We start from the raw sequence: 18,914 nt of genomic DNA on the forward strand, positions 1-18,914 counted from the left end.
TACTGATTCTTAGAAAATATACACTGAAGTCTTTAGGAGTAAGAGGCTATTGCCTATAACTTACTCTCCAATGGTCCAGAAAAAAAATGTGTTATATATAGAAAGAATGAATGATAAAGCAAATGTGACAAAAGTAACAACTGTTGAATTTGGGTGAAGAGCATATAAGACTTTTATATATTATTCTTGCAACTTTCCTTATTTTGAGACAAGGTCTTACTCTGTCACCCAGGCTGGAGTGGGGAGGCATGATTAGGGTTCACTGCAGCCTCCACCTCCTGGGCTCAAGCGATCTTCCCAACTCAGCCTCCGCAGTAGCTGGGACTACAGGAACATGCCACCATGCCTGGTTAACCTTTTGCATTTTTTGTAGAGACAGGTCTCCCTGTGTTGCCCAGACTGGTCTTGTGGACTGAAGTGATCCTCCCGCCCTCGCCTCCCAAAGTGCTGAGATTATAGGCGTGAATCACCATGACTGGCTTTTTTGTAACTTTTCTGTTAAGTCTGAAATTATTTCAAAATAAAAAGTTAAACAACAGGTATCAACTACTCATTTTCCCTTTTTACTAAATTGCACCAAGCTGGTGTGCTTCTGCAAGCTTCCTTACCAATGTTTCTTCCTGCTGCTGTCATTAATTCCAGCTGCCTCTGGTTTTCATGTCTACTTTACAACAAACTGTCAGAAAAGAGACCCAGGCAGGGCTGAAAGCTTTCACTACACAGTAAATGGCATAACATTTGTGACAGCTAAATTACTATTCAGAACAGCTTTCTACTATGTTTTAAGGTTAGCAACAATCAGTAACTCTAAATCTCTTATAAAGCTCTATGAATACATTTTGCTTTCACATTACCATTTCCATCATCTCTGGATCTTCAAAATCATAAATAATATGTTCTAAAATATCTCTGTCGGACACAAAACCTAATGCTCTGAACACAATAATGATGGGAACTTCTTGCTTGATATATGGTAGAGTTGCCACAATGCGCTGACCAATAGCACTCTTCTTGGCACCCTAGAAAAATAAAGTATCACTAGAACATGAATATACAAAAGCTCACAGCAATATAAAAACACCAAGAGAACTATTTCATATATATATATTCTTTGTGCACATTTCAAAAGAAGCATGCCTCCCAATACTGTGAGGAACCTCCTATGACTGCTTTTCAAAACCACTGAAACAAGTATACTAATTTTACATACAGGCTGGTCACTTAGACCTGAGACAACTCCCATTCTCTCCTATCTGCATGCCAAGATTCTCTCAGAATTACCCAATACTGTATTTGGAAATCACTTTTGGCTGCAAAAAAATATGAATACTGATTCCTCACCCTCCCCAACCTATCCCCCCTCCAAAAAATTAAACCTCTGGAAGAAAGAAATAGATGAGAGGTAAAAAAAAAAAAAAAAAAAAAAAAAAAGAGAGACAATACGGGTAGACAAATACGGAAAAAAGCTAAGCACACAATAAAAAATAAATATTAAATCAGAGCTGGTCTGTGAGGCATTTCCTTGTCTCAGTGTTTCAAAACTAACAGCCCCTTTCACACAGCTTCTTTTTTCCAATTTCTCCCTCTTTAATTGTACGCATATACAAAGACAAATTAAAAGTTACTAACCTATGACATACCTGACTTCTCAGTTTTAATCATATTTGTTTGCTTCAATATTAATTTCACTCTATCTTCCCTTGGCCTCATAACCCTACATTACTATAATCCCTCTAATAACTTCTGTCATCTTCCTCCTCCCACCACAGGCCTCCTGCTTCAGAACTCCTCTCGTGGACTTGTTCAGTAACAACTTTTCATATATGACACCCAAATCTTTATCTTGATCTTTTTCTTGTACCCTCAGCCCCCAATACCAATTGCCAATTGGTTGTTCCTACCTGGACATCAATTATTCCATTTAGTCTATTATTTGTTTCATCATGGATCTTATCCCAGAACAAGCAGAACATTAAAAAATAATATAGCTGGGCACAGTGGCTCATGCTGTAATCCCGGCACTTTGGGAGGCCAAGGCAGGAGGATCACTTGAGCCCAGCATTTCAAGACCAACCTGGGCAACATACTGGGACCTCATCTCTATAAATATTTTTAAAATTTTAGGCTGGGCACGGTGGCTCACAGGCCGGGCACAGTGGCTCATGCCTGTAATCCAGCACTCTGGGAGGCCAAGGTGGGTGGATCACCAGAGGTTGGGAGTTCGAGATCAGCCTGGCTAACATGGTGAAACCCTGTCTCTACTAAATATACAAAATTAGCTGGGCATGGTGGCACACGCCTATAATCCCAGCTACTCAGGAGGCTGAGGCAGGAGAATCACTTGAACCCAGGAAGCGGATGTTGCAGTGAGCTGGAATAGAGCCACTCCAGACTTGGTCTCCAAAAAAAAAAAAAAAAAATTTTAAAGAAAAAAAAATGTCTACAACATGCACTCCCCAAAAATCTTATCTAAAACTGAACTTATTATGTTCTCTCCTAAATCAGTTACTCGAAGTTCACCGCTCTCCTGGAACCTCAGAATACAAACCATAGTATCTTAATTGACTCATCCTTTTATCTTATCAAACCTATCATCAAATCCAGATCATTTTCCTTTCTCTGTCTCTAATTCATTTTGTTCAGAGTTGCCATGATAGTCTCCCTAATATACTGTTTATGTCTTTGCCCACTGTCATCCAGGCCGATGCCTCTCGACAAAGAATGCACACCACAATCACCTGGGGACCTCTTTCAAATACTTGTACCTGGGCCCCATTCCACTCCCATTCCCACTATTGAGTCAGCAGATTTGGAAACGGGCCCCTTTTGTACTTGGAAGAGTCTTAGGTTATTGATGTGAACCTTTAGTTAAGATCCACTAATCCAGATCCACCCTGATCATCTACTTGTCACTCACTATTCAACATACTTCATCCAGCTCAATTAGAGCTATCTTCCAGTGATTCTCCAAATACTCATCCCCACTCTCCTCTAATAAGAATGTCCTTCCAGTTTCTCTCTGCTTATATAAATCCATACCATCTTTCAAAGTATAAGTCAAGTCCCATCTTCTCTATTAAGTTTCATGAACTGGTCAGGGGCGGTGGCTCATGACAGCACTTTGGAAGGCCAAGGCAGGCAGGTCACTTGAGCTCAGGAGTTCGAGACCAGCCTAGGCAACATAGTGAAACCCTGTCTCTACTAAAAATACAGAAATTAGCCAGGTGTGGTGGAACATGCCTATAATCTAACTACTTGGGAGGCTGAAGCACGAGAATCACTTGGGCCAGGAGGTGGTGGTTGCAGTGAGCCGAGATCACGCCACTACGCTCCAGCCTAGGCAACAGAATGAGACCGTCTCAGAAAAAAAAAAAAAAAAACTTTGCATGGACCACACCATACTAGTAACCTCATTCTCCTCCAAATTTCTATAAAACTGTTACATGTAATAGGTGTCAGTTGGCCTCTGCACTGTGTTACTACCATTTAATGTCTAAAGCTTGTATTCCCAATAAAACCATTACTTTCTTTTTTTTCACTTTTGTTCTTTTTGGAACAGGCTCTGGCTCTGTCACCCATGCTGGTGTACAGTGGCGCCAATCTGGGCTCACTGCAACCTCAGCACTCAAGCCATCTTCCCACCTCAGCTTCCCGAGTAACCGGGACTACAGGTGCCTGCCACCACATCCAGCTAATTTTTGGGTTTTTGTTGTTGTTGTTTTGCTAGAGAAAGTGTTTTGCCATGTTGCCCAGGCTGGTCTCACATCCCGGGCTCCCAAAGTGCTGGGATTACAGGCATGAGCCACCACACCTGGCCACCTTCTCAATAAGGATTGTGTGTTTTCATGATCTCTTAACAATACCCAGCAATGTTGTGCACACGGGAAGAATGCTTATCTTACAAATAAAATATTATGAAAAACATGCTTGAGGTGACAGGTATGCTAAGTACCCTAATTTGATCATTACACATTGTATACATGTATCAAAATATCACATTGCATCCCACACATGCATAATTATTAAATAAAATTGAAGGCCGGGCACGGTGGCTCACGCCTGTAATCCCAGCACTTTTGGAGGCCGAGGCGGGCGGATCACGAGGTCAGGAGATCGAGACCATCCTGGCTAACACGGTGAAACCCCGTCTCTACTAAAAATACAAAAAAAAATTAGCCGGGCGCGGTGGCGGGCGCCTGTAGTCCCAGCTACTCAGGAGGCTGAGGCAGGAGAATGGCGTGAACCCAGGAGGCGGAGCTTGCAGTGAGCCGAGATCATGCCACTGCACTGCAGCCTGGCGACAGGGCAAGACTCCGTCTCAAAAAAAAAAAAAAAAAAAAATATATATATATATATATATATATATATATACACACACACACATATACATATACACATACACACACACACACACATGAACTGAAATAGAGGTTTTCCAAGATAGCTGTAAAAATTAAATCAAGCAATCTGAGTAACAGAATTGGCATACAGCAAATATTTAAGAACTGCTAGCTACTACCAGATTCCATTATTATAAGCAACCTATGCTTATAATTATACCAATGGTCTGCAGCTTCTAAGCTGGTACCCAATGATTCCTGCCTCCTACTATTGCCCTTGTAATACCCTCCTTAGCGTGAGCTGGACATACTGACTTGCAACCAACAAAAAGAACATGGCAAAAATGACAGGATGTTGCTACCACTTTTAAGTTATAAAAGACTGATTTCCACCTTGCTCGTACTCTCTATGGCTCTTTTTGCTTACTCTCTCCGAAGAAGCAAGCTGCTATGCTGCTGTCAGCTGCTATACGCAGAGGCCCACATGGCAAGGAACAAAGAAAGGCTTCCAGCCAACAGCGAGCAAAGACCTGAGACTCAGTCCAACAGCCAATGAAGAACTAAATCCTGCAGACAACCATGTGAATGACTCTTGAGATTACAGCAGCCCAGGGAAACATCTGATTGCAGCCTTGTGAGAGTTGCTTGGCCAAAAGACCCAGCTAAGCTACACCCAGATTCCTGACTCACAGAAGCCGTGAGATGATAAATGTTGCTAGAGGAGTAATTTGTTACACAGCGATAGGTAAACAATATGATATATAACAACAATATGCTCCAGAAAAGCTTCTTTGGACCAAGAATGCAGTCTAGTAAATTTTAAAGCAAAGCACAAACGAATAAACCCAAATAGCCTCATATCCAGTCCATACCTGTCCTCCTCTTGCCAGCATGCTAACCCATATAGTACTGGTGGGTCGGGAAGAATTCTCGAGACATGATCTACACTCTCCTGTGTAGGCATATTTAGAATCCTTTTTGGCAAACACATAAACTGTGTTTGTTGCCATTTTCTCTTGGGCAATCAGAACCTATTTGGACAATAAGAAAGTTACAGCCATAAAATCCAAAACATCACTAAAGAGAAAAGAGAGTAAAATCTGCATCTTAATTTAATCTGACCATATAGGCTCATTGAAATATTTAATTCTTCAACTTTACAAACTCCATTCTGCATAAATGCTTCACAGAAATACATAAACTCCAAAACTGACCAAATTTCCAGTGCATGTTATATACAGCTAAATAAAGCTTTGGTTTATATAAGTTTAGCTGTCATACCCTAAACAAGTCAACTGTCAGTGCCAGGTTATCCTACAGGAAAATCTTTTTTTTTTTTTTTTTTCACTTCAACTTTAAACTAAATTTTAACTACCATTTTGTAATTTTTTAAAATAATGTTACTATACCTTTTCTGATCCATTAATAATGAAATAGCCACCAGGATCCAAAGGGCATTCATTTAACTCACAAAGATCACGATCTGTCAAGCCATTCAAAAGGCAGTAAGTTGACCGCAACATAATTGGAATTTTTCCTATAAAAGTTTTCTGATGCTGAGTCTGAAGTTGTTCTTCACCTTCTTTAATGACTGTTTTTGTTATATCAACATAAAGCGGAGCAGAATACCTTCGAAAATAAAAGTAGATCACAGTTAAGCAATAGGGTATCTGTTAAAACAAATCCTCAAGTGGTTAAAATTACATTTTCAAAATTCTATTTCAGTATCTACTGCTGACAAGGAAAAATTCTTTCTTACGTGAGATTCCTTAATCTAGCTTCATTGGGCATCATTGGTGAAGGAGCACCATCTCTTTCCCAATGGGTAGGCTTGGAAAGATAAATTTGTTCAAACTTCAGCAAATATCGTGGCTGAAATTAAACAAAAAACATGAAAAGGGTAAATAATTTTTTCCATAAAAGTTTTAATGATTCCATTTTAATTGTCATTAACATTTTAAGTACAAGCAACTCTACGAATTGGCAAAATTAATCCATTTTACTGAAATGGGGACTTCCCAAAGTCAATATCCATATTGCATAGACGTTAAGTTTTAAACCAAATCACTTTCTTTTTTCCTCTTTTCTTAAAAATTTTTTTTCACATTAGACAGGTAATGTGCTAACAAGGTTTGTAACAAGGTTTAAGGAAGGCACATCTCACACCCAATCATCACACACTTATCAACTACAGAGGATCTGCTAATTGCTTTCTTAAGGCAGAAGACAAAAAGAGACTTAATATACTAAAAGTAAAGACTGTACACATCATGTGCTCTGAGTTTATATGAAACAGTTAAAATGGATTTACATTAATGATCTATATAGTTTCTTGTGCCCTCTCCTTGGTAAGCATCATCAAAAATACAAAGTGACCAGAGAACAAAGATAACAAATCCAGACAACTAGAACTGTGCTCTAATCTAATCAATAGAACATTTTAAAAAATAAACCTCTCTTCAGTTAAATATACAAAAATTAATCTGTCAAAGGAGTAGAGTTAACAAAAGAAAAAGATTTTTTTATTTTAAAAAACACACAAAATATCCTACTCATTCTATATAAAGGGGTGAGAACTTCCAACTCTGGCTGGAATATAGCTTAGTCCATAGAAAAAAAAAAGAAATTTTTCAATTAAACATTCACTTGCTGCCTAATAAAACAAGATCCATGAGGACAACTTTCTAGAGATAAATGGATAGTGTACTTTTCTCTAAATCAAGTCTCAGAGAAGAAAACAGGAGTAAGCAGACGTTTTACTAATGATTAATTATTGACACTCAAGTCTCCCAAGCTGGGGTAAATAAAAGGCAAAGAGAACGGTGGTGATAACGAACCAAAGGGAAGCCAATCCTCTACTCCTTATCTGTGCCATCATCTAGTCTAGGTCATTATTATCTTAATCATAGGCTATTCTAAGATTTTTATCTCCTCCAGTCTCTTTTGTTTTGTTTTGTTTTGTTTGAGACAGGGTCTCACTCTGTCAACCAGGATGGAGTGCAGTGGCGTGATCTCGGCTCACTGCAGCCTCCACCTCCTGGGTTCAAGTGATTCTCCTGCCTCAGCCTCCCGAGTAGCTGGGACTACAGGCGCACCACCAGGCCCGGCTAATTTTTGTATTTTTTGGTAGAGATGGGGCTTCACCAAGCTGGCCGGGATGGTCTCGAACTCCTGGCCTCAAGAGATCTGCCTGCCTAGGCCTCCCAAAGTGCTGGGATTACAGGCGTGAGCCACCACATCTGGCCTCCTCTAGCCTCTTTCTATTCCAAGCAAGCATCACTTTCCAAAGTAACTTTTCTAAAATAATGCTTTATGTATATCCTTTGACAGTCTCTCAGTAATTCCTCATAACATCCAATGACATTCAAAGCTTTCAACAATCGGGTTCCATCTTATCTTCCTAATGCCTATTAAAAATGGAGAAGCCCTGTAATCCCAGCACTTTGGGAGGCCAAGGCGGGCAGATCATGAGGTCAGGAGATCAAGACCATCCTGGCTAATACGGCAAAACCCTGTCTCTACTAAAAATACAAAAAAATTAGCCGGGCGTGGTGGCAGGCGCCTGTAGTCCCAGCTACTCAGAAGGCTGAGGCAGGAGAATGGCGTAAACCCGGGAGGCGGAGCTTGCAGTGAGCCGAGATCGCACCACTGCACTCTATCCTGGGCAACAGAGCAAGACTCTGTCTCAAAAAAAAAAAAAAAAAATAGATAAGCCAAAATCACATACTGATCATTGTGGTCCCCAGCCTAAATACACCAAGTATTTTCTTTTCTTTTTTTTTTTTTTTTGAGACAGAGTCTCGACCTCTCGCCCAGGCTGGAGTGCAGTGGTGTGATCTCGGCTCGCTGCAACCTCCGTCTCCCACGTTCAAGCAATTCTCCTGTCTCAGCCTCCCTAGTAGCTGGGACTACAGGTGCCTGGCACCACACCCGGCTAATTTTTGTACTTTATTAGTAGAGACGGGGTTTCACCATATTGGCCAGGCTGGTCTCAAACTCTTGACCTCAGGTGATCTGCCCGCCTCGGCCTCCCAAAGTGCTAATATTATAGGCATGAGCCATCGCACCGGCCACACCAAATATTTCCTTGCTGAAACGACTAAGCACCTTTTCTCTTCTAAGAGAGTTCTTCATAGTAAATTTAAGTCTCTTCCATCTTTTCTACTAAGCTCTGATAACTAGGTGTTAGAGATCTACTCCTCTTTTAGTACTTCTGTTACTGGCACGTTGAATTTGCTATGTTATATTGTTATCTGGCTTGTTATGCAAAGACCATGAAGGAAAAATGACCCAACAAGCCAGGTGCAGTGGCTCATGCCTATAATCTCAGCACTCTGGGAGGCTGAAGCAGGTGGATCACTTGAGGTCAGGAGTTGGAGATCGGCCTGGCCAACATGTGAAACACCATCTCTACTAAAAATACAAAAAAATTAGCCAAGCATGGTGGTGGGCACCTGTAGACCCTGTAAAAAAGAAAAAAATGACCCAAGAATAAAAAAGAAACTTAATGTCCCCCTTTCCAGCACAGCCCTAGAAGAGCCAATCACTTTCATTCTTAATAGCAAAATTCTGTACAGCATGTCCAACTAAAATGGAAATAACAGACCAGCCCTTAGGAGATAAGCTACACAGAAGAGAAACTGATCAGGCTAGAAACAATGAACTCTCCCTGTGTCTAGCTCTATTTTGGGGGCTTTCCCTACCTCACTTTGTTTCTCAGTTTTCCCTGTCTCTCAAAGTCCAATATGTTCCAACAGCTGCCTCTCAACTTCTCTAAAACTGGGACAGTCATTATTTTGGACTACATACTTCTTATAATCACTTATGTAAAACCAAATTATAAAATTATACCCTTAGTATGATTTTAACAATGCTAAAAAACCTGCATATATGTGAGCAAAAGCTACAAGAAACTTAGTAAAGATAGCTGCTATGTTTGGGTGATTTTCCTTTCTTATCTCACATGGTTATAATAACGTACTTCATGCAATATATAAAATCAGATGAAAATTCCTTCAAACATTTTTTATTATTTTTACACTGTGAGAGAAAAAAGCGGGGTTATCTATCTAAAGCAATGTGACCATCTCTGGCTCTGGCTCACTTCTCTTATTTGTTCATATTTCAGAGTCCTCTCTTCCCAGCTATTCAATACCTACTATGTGAATAAGGATGGGATAACTTGCAAAAAAACACACCTCTTCATTAGAGAAAATAAATCAGAAAGTGATTGACGGTGCTGTAAGTACTTTGCTAAAAGCTCCAACTGACTTTTTTTAACCTTTAAGCCAGGTAAGAGAAGGGCTAAAATTTCAAACCAATACACTTCTTGTACCTGTGTAACTATTAGAACTATCTTACCGGTTCTTCAACTTCTCCACTAGCATGCTGAGCTTCAGCCTGTAGGTCTATAGGAGGAGCGTCTTCCACAATTCTTTGAACAGACATCTGAATAAACTCATCAAAAGAATCCAGCTGTTGTCTAACCAAGCCTTTCTCGTCAAAATAGGAACTGGGAAAATATTTGAGTTCAGTCAGTTGCAACTCAGTGATAATTTCTAGCATAATTCCCCATTTTCATTATTTCCCCATTTTCATTATTTCCCCATTTTCATTATTCAACAAACAGTCATAAAATACCAACCATTATATGTCAACCACTAAACAAGACACTATGAGGTATCATAAAAAGGATGAAACCGGGCATATTTTCTTTGTAGAACTTATTATTTGGGGAAAAGCAGCTTATATTTGGGGGTAAAATACTTAAAGCACAATATAAGAACTATAAGGATCCCAGCTCCTGGGAGGCCAAGGCAGGAGGATTGCTTGAGTTCAGCCTGGGCAACGCAATGAGACCTCATTTCAACAAATAAGAAAAAAATTAGCCAGGCATGGTGGCATGTGCCTATAGTCCCACATACTCAAGAGGATGAGGTAGGGGGATCACTTGAGCCCAGGAGTTTGAGGCTGCATTGAGTCATGATTGCATCATTGCACTCCAGCCTGGGAGACAGCGAAACCCCATCTCAAAGAAAAAAAAAAACTTTATGCCCTTTATGGACAAATTTTATTCCACCTCTTTGAAATATTTCTTGACAAATATGTCAGGACAGAAAACTAAAGAAAAGTCAAAGATAACAATAAGAACTTTCATTTGAATAGGACGGAGGGTAGTGATATTAATGACTAAAATAATGCATGAGAATGCCAACTTTAGGTTATAGATCATTAGTTCTATTTTGAATTCTTAAAGGTAGGATAAGAAGAATAAGTCTTTACATAAAAATACTCAGCAAAAGACTGGTGATAAAAATGCAGCATGGCTGAGAGAGCTGCAATCTAAAAAGTAGACATCATTTTTATAAGGAACAGATACTTTTCAGGTGAGGGGTGGGGAAAGACATACACAGACAAGCAGATACACGTGCAAGAGGATCTCAACAGATCACTCCCTATTACCATCCAGGGACAGCTGCAAAGCTGGGCATCACAGAGGCTGGAGGATGTAGCACAACCCTCAAGATTATCCCATCACCCTTCCGCAGTAGGAAGTGCCCCACCACACCTCCACGTCTCCACTCCTGTATCTTGTGACCTCTGTCATCTTATATCTGTGAGACTTTCTTAGCTTCTACTCCCCAACTACTGACTCCCCCATCTTCACATCAATTTTCTAAGACAATATGCAGAGTCCAACTAATCATCAGCCTCCCATTTTGGCTTCATCAGGTCACCTCGCACATCAATGACAGGCCAACAAATTGGCCCCACCCTGATCCAGTCAAGTATGGCCACCAATATTAGAAGTTAGGTCCTATGGTAGAAAACACAGCACACAATCACACATGTGTAAGGTATGACCTAAATAACAGTTGGGGCAATTTATTTCAGTAGAGACTGTCACATAATGGGAAAGAAATTTCTCACAACCATGTGGATTAGCCATTGATATTGTAAGAAAAACATGGCATTGCCTGTAATATACATAGCAATGGTTTTTTATAGGCAATTTAAGATGAAATAGCTTCTAAACTATAGATAAGTTTCATTACCCCAGGAAGCTGAACTATAGCTACTTTCCCCAAAATCATTAGAATGGTGCTTAAACACCTGAACTATATAAATATTTCATATTTATGATCTCTACTCTGTGTATTTTACCTGAAGTCATCTTATGAAGTTACTTGTGATATTAACTAATATGACATTCACAAGATCACTTGATATTAAAAAGTAAAAAAAAATCAAAATTCATCTCAATAGCCAAAGTATCTAGTCAATTTAAACTTAAAAATCAAATAATTTATTTTGTAACAAATGATAAATGCTATGACAGTTCACAATAGAGTATTTTATCCTTGAGCAATCTACCACGTATGTTGAAAACAACTTCTTTTCATCTAAGATAAAATATTTTTTCTACCGGGAGAATGTAGAATATAGGCACACTCCACAGAACATCTACCTGGTTATTGTTTCCTAATAAAATATCTCTTGGTGTTTAACACCCAAACATCACAGAAGATGTAACTGTCTCAGTAAAGTTTAGTCTTCTACAGCCAATTTGTTTTATTTTTTGTGTTTACAAAAGTTTACTCTTAAATGGCTCCAAGACAATGCTTCATTCTAGCTATAGGTGGCAAAAGATATTATGGCAGGGAATACAGATGTTTAAATACAAATGGAATCAAAGGTCACCATCATCTCAGGCACAATGAAAAGCTGACTTTTTGCCAGATTTCTCTTTTTTTCTTTCTTTAAAAAAAAAAAGAGACAGACAGGGTCTGGCTATGTTGCATAGGCTGGTCTCAAACTCCTGAGCTCAAGTCATCCACCGGCCTCAGCCTCCCAAAGCGTTGGGATTACGGGCAGGCGCGAGCCACCTCGCCAAGCCTTTTTGTCAAATTTCTTAATCCTACCTGTGGCCAGGGGCCCTTTCCCCACAGCCTTCAATTTTAAAGCTTTTTCTGCTCCTCTTTTTGTTTCTGCTTGAAAGCTGTATCTTCCTCATCCATCTCCTTGGCCTGCTTCTTGAGCTGTTTCAGGGGCTTCTTGCTACCTTTGCAACCAAACATGGCAACTGCCGCCCCGGCCCCTTCTCCAAACCCTGCCACCAGAAACAGAGCTCCCATCCTCACCCTCAACTCCTTATGGAAAAATATATACTTATATCCCAAAAACTCAATATATATTTTTTAATTATTTATTTTTAGAGACAAGGTCTCACTACGTTACCCAGGCAACACTCAAACTCCTGAGCTCAAGTGATCCTTCTGCCTCAGCCTCCCAGGTAGCTGGGACTATATAGGCACACACCACAGCACCTGGCTTTCAATACTTTTTTTTGTAAGATTCTGGACAACATGCTGAATCAACATCTTTTTTTTTTGAGACAGAGTCTAGCTCTGCCACCCAGACTGGAGTGCAGTGACATCATCTCAGCTAACTGCAAACTCTGCCTCCCAATTTCAGGCGATTCTCCTGCCTCAGCCTCCCAAGTAGCTGGGATTACAGGCGTGCGCCACCACACCCATCTAATTTTTGTATTTTTTAGTAAAGACGGAGCTTCACTATGTTGGCCAGGCTGGTCTCCAACTCCTGACCTCAAGTGATCTGACTGCCTCAGCATCCCAAAGTGCTGGGATTACAGGCAAATCAGTATCTTTTTCACAAAACAACGTTCAAGAAAGGTTATTCAGTTATACTCTGAATACAACTGGCAGAATGTCGGAAGCATGTGTTCTTTGAAAAGAGAGAATGTTGACCAAAAGGACATGCACCTTGGAGCTGATGGGGCTCAGAGAGGCATCCATTATCATGTTATTGTATATAAAACAGCTGTCAGGGGATGAGAGAAGAGTTATAAGCCTTTAACATCCTAACCTTACAGGATGTTACTTTATCACTTATGTTACTTTTCTTACCTATACAAGGCTTCTCGCAATTTTATTACATTTAGTTACACTTAGAATTGGATGGGAATTTGGAATGAAATACAACCAATTTTAACTTTGTCCATTTAAAATAATGAGAAAACCAAGCAATCAAATTAACATTACTAGTAATGAAACAAACATGCCTCCTGATATGATGCACTGAGACTATGTCACTTCTGCCAAAAGTAATCATCTGAATCTAATTATGAGAAATATCAGACAAACCTAAACGGAAAGGCATCCTAAAAAGTAACTGGCCCGTATTCTTCAAAAATGTCAAGGTAAAAAAAAGAATAGACACACTGAGGAACTGTTCCAGATTAAAGGAAACAAAAGAATATGCCATGACAAGTAAATCCAGTATGTGATCCTAGGTTAGATCCAGGATGAGAAAAATTTGTATTTTGCTATAAACACCAGTGGGACAACTGGCAAAATGTGGGTAAGGTCTATAGATTAAATAAGATCACCATAATTGTGATTACGTAAAAGAATGTTCTTATGTCTGCAGTTATTCTTTTTTTTTTTTTTTTGGAAACAGGGTCTCACTCTGTCACCAAGACTGGAGTGCAGCGGTGCGATCTTGGCTCACTGTAGCCTCAACCTCCCAGGGTCAAATGATCTGCAAGTTACTCTCACATGTTTCAGAAAAAAATATATATATACAAAAAGAGAAAAAGACAAAGAAATGTAGTACAGGGTAACATTTTCGGAATCTGGTTAAAGTGATTAAATGAATTCTTTGTGTAACTTTTAGGTCTGAAATACTTAAAATGTTAAATATATAAATAAAATAACTACTCTCATGTAGCATATTTATATAGAAGAGCTATTTATCAAGAAGAATAAGCAGGAAATCTAAAGTGCCTTTTCAGGCTAATTCAGTTTGGTCCAAAGTTACCTGATTACAATCCAGCATGCTTCTTGCCACAAATCCGGGGTGATTTCATCATCATCCTCATCATATTGCATATCTGTAAAAACAAAAATATTGTACTCATTTGCAATGAGATGCCACTTAGTTAACATCTTGCTCCTATGACTTTAAGTAGCAGAAACATATTTACTTTCTGCTGCATAAGTAATGCTTTCACCCCACTTTTCTAAAATTTCAATTACATTAATAAAATAATTTATGTCTATGTCACACAGGTATTCTTCCAATATAAAAAGAGGTTTATTAGAAAGGTTCAATGTAAGTTGTATGAATGTTAAGTTTTCCATTTTATTGATCAGCAAGATTTTCAGACACTAGAGTCAGAGAACAGGGTAAGGGGGCAGAGCCATGGAAGGATTCCAACAACTGGGCAATACCCTAAGGTGGGGCAATCTATTATAGCAACATTTCATACATGTACAGGTATGAAAGTCTGCATTTTCCAAACATGGCCACAAGCCTATCTCCCATCCGACATGGTCTTCTATAATGTGATCTTGACACTCCTATCATCACATATAGTGGTCTATGCACCCTCTCCTTGAATCGGGTAGATTTTGACTCTCCTGTAACTTAAGAGAATGCAGCTGAAGCAATGCTGCATGACTTTAGAAGCCTGGTCAGAAAAGGCAATGAGGTTTCTGTCATGTTTGCTAAACCACTTCCTTCTGGAGCCCTGAGCTGTCATTAAAAAGTAGGGGTGGCTCAGGCCTGTAATCCTAGCCCTTTGGGAGGCCAAGGTCGGTGGATCACCTGAGGTCAAGAGTTCGAGACCAGCCAGGCCAATATGGCAAAACCCTGTCTCTACTAAAAAAGACAAAAATTAGCCAGGCAGGGTGGCACATGCCTGTAATCCCAGCTACTCAGGAGGCTAAGGCAAGAGAATTGCTTGAACCCAGGAGGCAGAGGTTGCAGGGCCCGCCTCTTGCTCGCCGCCGGAACGTCGGGGCCGCCCCACGGGGCAGGGGCGGGGGGGAGTGCCATCCCCGCCTCGCCACAGCCCCGAGCCCGCCGCCAGTCCCTCGCGGCTACCGGGCACGGAATGGGTGGTCCGCCTCCTCGCAGGAGCTGGGATCGCGCCACTGCACTCCAGCCTGGGCAACAGAGCAAGACTCTGTCTCAAAAATTTAAAAAAATAAAATAAGCCCTCCCCCTCCCCCTCCCCCTCTCCCCACAGTCTCCCTCTCCCTCTCTTTCCATGGTCTCCCTCTGATGCCGAGCAGAAGCTGGACTGTACTGCCGCCATCTCTGCTCACTGCAACCTCCCTGCCTGATTCTCCTGCCTCAGCCTGCTGAGTGCCTGCCATTGCAGGCGCGCGCCGCCACGCCTGACTGGTTTTCGTACTTTTTTGGTGGAGACGGGGTTTCGCTGTGTTGGCCGGGCTGGTCTCCAGCTCCTAACCGCGAGTGATCCGCCAGCCTCGGCCTCCCGAGGTGCCGGGATTGCAGACGGAGTCTCGTTCACTCAGTGCTCAATGGTGCCCAGGCTGGAGTGCAGTGGCGTGATCTCGGCTCCCTACAACCTCCACCTCCCAGCCGCCTGCCTTGGCCTCCCAAAGTGCCAAGATTGCAGCCTCTGCCCGGCCGCCACCCCGTCTGGGAAGTGAGGAGCGTCTCTGCCTGGCCGCCCATCGTCTGGGATGTGAGGAGCCCCTCTGCCTGGCTGCCCAGTCTGGAAAGTGAGGAGCGTCTCTGCCCGGCCGCCATCCCATCTAGGAAGTGAGGAGCGCCTCTTCCCAGCCGCCATCCTATCTAGGAAGTGAGGAGCCTCTCTGCCCGGCCGCCCATTGTCTGAGATGTGGGGAGTGCCTCTGCCCTGCCGCCCCGTCCGGGATGTGAGGAGCGCCTCTGCCCGGCCGCGACGCCCTCCGGGAGGTGAGGAGCGTCTCTGCCCGGCTGCCCCGTCTGAGAAGTGAGGAGACCCTCCGCCCGGCAGCCGCCCCGTCTGAGAAGTGAGGAGCCCCTCCGCCCAGCAGCCACCCCGTCTGGGAAGTGAGGAGCATCTCCGCCCGGCAGCCACCCCGTCCGGGAGGGAGGTGGGGGGTCAGTCCCCGCCAGGCCAGCCACCCCGTCCGGGAGGGAGGTGGGGGGCCGGCCCCCCGCCCGGCCAGCCGCCCCGTCCGGGAGGGAGGTGGGGGGCCGGCCCCCCCGCCCGGCCAGCCGCCCTGTCCCGGAGGGAGGTGGGGGATCGGCCCCCCCGCCCGGCCAGCAGACCTGTCCGGGAGGGAGGTGGGGGGGTCAGCCCCCGCCCGGCCAGCCGCCCCGTCCGGGAGGTGAGGAGGGGCGCCTCTGCCCGGCCCCCCCTACTGGGAAGTGAGGAGCCCCTCTGCCCGGCCACCACCCCGTCTGGGAGGTGTACCCAACAGCTCATTGAGAACGGGCCATGATGACAATGGCGGTTTTGTGGAATAGAAAAGGGGGAAAGGTGGGGAAAAGATTGAGAAATCAGATGGTTGCTGTGTCTGTGTAGAAAGAAGTAGACATGGGAGACTTTTCATTTTGTTCTGTACTAAGAAAAATTCTTCTGCCTTGGGATCCTGTTGATCTATGACCTTACCCCCAAACCTGTGCTCTCTGAAACATGTGCTGTGTCCACTCAGGGTTAAATGGATTAAGGGCGGTGCAAGATGTGCTTTGTTAAACAGATGCTTGAAGGCAGCATGCTCGTTAAGAGTCATCACCACTCCCTAATCTCAAGTACCCAGGGCCACAAACACTGCGGAAGGCCGCAGGGTCCTCTGCCTAGGAAAACCAGAGACCTTTGTTCACTTGTTTATCTGCTGACCTTCCCTCCACTATTGTCCTATGACCCTGCCAAATCCCCCTCTGCGAGAAACACCCAAGAATGATCAATTAAAAAAAAACAACAAAAAACAAAACAAAAATAAATAAATAAATAAAAATAATAAAATAAAATAAAATAAAAAATTTTTTTTAAAGTCATACACTATTCTGAGGCTGCTACATACTGAGAAAGCCCGAACCATAAGTAGAGGCCACTTACAGATGCTCCATTAGCAATTTTAGTCCTTGAGTCCTCCTAGGCTAATGTCTCATGTCAGACATTATAGTCAACACTACAGATCATCTCTCACCCAGCTGTCAACACTTGGCCTTAATGTCTTCCCAAATGAACCAGAGTCACGGTGGAACACAGGCAAGTCATGCCTGCTATGCCCTATCCAAAATCCTAACCCACAGTATCCATGAACATAACAAAATAATTTTTTAAGTAGCTAAATTTTAGGGTAGTTATGCAACAGTAATTTAAATATGCATTCAAAAAAAAATCAGTGAGCACTGGTCCTCTAATATTAGTCCCATCTTCTTAAGGGAAAGAATAAGTGTGCTGTATTTTTGGCTTTTATTGTAATGTACACATATATAGCCTATGAAATTTAGGAGATTTGGGTTCAAAATTTGATACATATACAAAATAAATTTTTAATAAATCCTTCTTAAATGGACTGGAATTATTAATCCCTACACCTGAGGGAAGGGTAAGAAAGACAAAGCTATGTATAATAGCTCAGACATTTCTAGCTTTGATGAGAGATTAAAAGTTAACATCACTGCCATACAGGAGAAGCAAGTAAGATGGTGGAAAAAGGAGACGTAATGATGAGATCGGCTTTAGAGATATCTATAGATCACAATACCTTCAAATACTTATAGTAGGCACACATATATGAATATAAACTCAAATGAAGAGTCTAAATTATAGACAACATGTGACACATAATAGATATACATTGGCATATAACAAATGTGTATCTATTATGTGTCAATAAAATAAACATTTTAAAATTTGAAAAAAAAAGTACAGAGTTGGAATCATTAACAAATGGGTGGGAGAAAAATGAGATTATACACAGACAAGGAAGACTGAAGGCAGGATATCTGGGAACAACTTTAAAAGTCATACAAAGGAAAATGAACTCATGAAGGAGACTCATTTATTCATCCATTCATCAAATTTTTTTTCAGGCCGGGCGCACTGGCTCACACCTATAATCCCAACACTTTGGGAGGCCGAAGCAGGCACATCACTTGAGACCAGGAGTTCGAGACCAGCCTGGCCAACATGGAGAAAACCCATCTCTACTAAAAATACAAAAATTAGCCAGGCAGGGTGGCACCTGCCTGTAGTCCCAGCTACTAGGAAGGCTGAGGCAGGAGAATCGCTTGAACCCAGAAGGTGGAGGTTGCAATGAGCCGAGATCACGCCACTGCACTCCAGCCTGGGTGAGAGTGCGACCCTGTCTAAAAAAAAACAAAAGTGATATGAATATTCCTGACAAAGATCTGAAGAGGTTAGGGAAGACTTCCCAAAAGCTGGGCAGAGGCCAGGTGCAGTGGCTCATGTCAGTAATCCCACCACTGGAAGGCCAAGGCAGCAGGATCGCTTGAACCCAGGAGTTCGAGACCAGCCTGAGCCACAAAGCGAGACCCCCGTCTCTAAAATTTTCTTTAAAAAGCTGGCCGGGCGCAGTGGCTCACGCTTGTAATCCCAGCAGTTTGGGAACCCAAGGCAGGTGGATCACAAGGCCAGGAGTTTGAGAGCAGCCTGGCCAGCATGGTAAAACCCCGTCTCTACTAAAAATACAAAAATTAGAAGGGCATGGTGGTGCATGCCTGAAATCCCAGCTACTCAGGAGGCTGAGGCGAAGAATCACTTGAACCTGGGAGGCAGAGGTT

General features: G+C 42.2%; 1 protein-coding gene and 1 pseudogene across 1 annotated transcript in view; both read right to left on the reverse strand.

Annotated features, from left to right (window-relative positions):
* POLR2B (RNA polymerase II subunit B) overlaps nucleotides 1-18,914 on the reverse strand; it is a 53,221-nt gene that overhangs the window by 30,558 nt on the left and 3,749 nt on the right. The window contains exons 2-7 of the mRNA XM_031010188.3: nucleotides 14,181-14,253; nucleotides 9,702-9,852; nucleotides 6,100-6,212; nucleotides 5,750-5,969; nucleotides 5,213-5,371; nucleotides 855-1,019 (exon numbers count right to left, since the gene is read on the reverse strand). Coding sequence (XP_030866048.1) covers nucleotides 855-1,019; nucleotides 5,213-5,371; nucleotides 5,750-5,969; nucleotides 6,100-6,212; nucleotides 9,702-9,852; nucleotides 14,181-14,253 — 881 coding nt within the window. The remainder of the gene's footprint in view (nucleotides 1-854; nucleotides 1,020-5,212; nucleotides 5,372-5,749; nucleotides 5,970-6,099; nucleotides 6,213-9,701; nucleotides 9,853-14,180; nucleotides 14,254-18,914) is intronic.
* Nucleotides 6,445-6,539, reverse strand: LOC115934506 (uncharacterized; annotated as a pseudogene).

This window comes from Gorilla gorilla, chromosome 3 (assembly GCF_029281585.2).
Source record: "Gorilla gorilla gorilla isolate KB3781 chromosome 3, NHGRI_mGorGor1-v2.1_pri, whole genome shotgun sequence".
Lineage (NCBI taxonomy): Eukaryota > Metazoa > Chordata > Mammalia > Primates > Hominidae > Gorilla > Gorilla gorilla.